Source organism: Cucurbita pepo, unplaced genomic scaffold (genome assembly GCF_002806865.2).
Source record: "Cucurbita pepo subsp. pepo cultivar mu-cu-16 unplaced genomic scaffold, ASM280686v2 Cp4.1_scaffold007978, whole genome shotgun sequence".
Taxonomy (NCBI): domain Eukaryota; kingdom Viridiplantae; phylum Streptophyta; class Magnoliopsida; order Cucurbitales; family Cucurbitaceae; genus Cucurbita; species Cucurbita pepo.
In genome coordinates, this window is record NW_019653902.1 from 1 (window position 1) to 500 (window position 500).

Here is a 500-nt window from a genome sequence, read left to right on the forward strand (position 1 = left end):
CAATGGATATAATCCTTTTGGTATGAATAGTTTATCAGTCTAGGCATGGATGTTCTTATTTGGACATCTTGTTTGGGCTACTTAGAACACATAAGAAAAACACTTAGATAGCGAAAATTACACCATAATAGTATCAAAAACCACTTAGATAGCCAAATGATTCTCAAACAGAAACAACAAACCTTATCAATCTTCTCAAAGGTATCAGCCTTCCTCGGAATCCAACCACTGAGTGCCTCCCCACAGACGGCTGTGAGCCAAGAAGGCCATCCAGCCGCCACCTGCTCCCCCTGTGATTGCTTTGGCAAATTACTCAGTCTGGGGTTAGGTTTCGACTTTCTTCTCTGCTCTTTTGTCAAAGGCTGAGCCCCATGGCCATGCCCTTCCTTCTGAGTAACATCAACAACAGCCGCATCAGCTTCCTTCCTTTCTAAATCATCACCAAATTCAGAGCTCTTCTCCTTCTTATCCTCGGAATCTGCTAAGTTTCTGGAAGCCAC

General features: G+C 43.6%; 1 protein-coding gene across 1 annotated transcript; it reads right to left on the bottom strand.

Annotated features, from left to right (window-relative positions):
* Nucleotides 1-7: 7 nt before the first annotated feature.
* Nucleotides 8-500, bottom strand: LOC111787254 (probable serine/threonine-protein kinase At1g54610; the record flags this gene model as incomplete). The annotated part of the gene is given in 1 exon segment (XM_023667325.1): nucleotides 8-500. A coding segment is annotated over 1 exon segment (423 nt), but the record flags the coding sequence as incomplete, so codon positions are not given.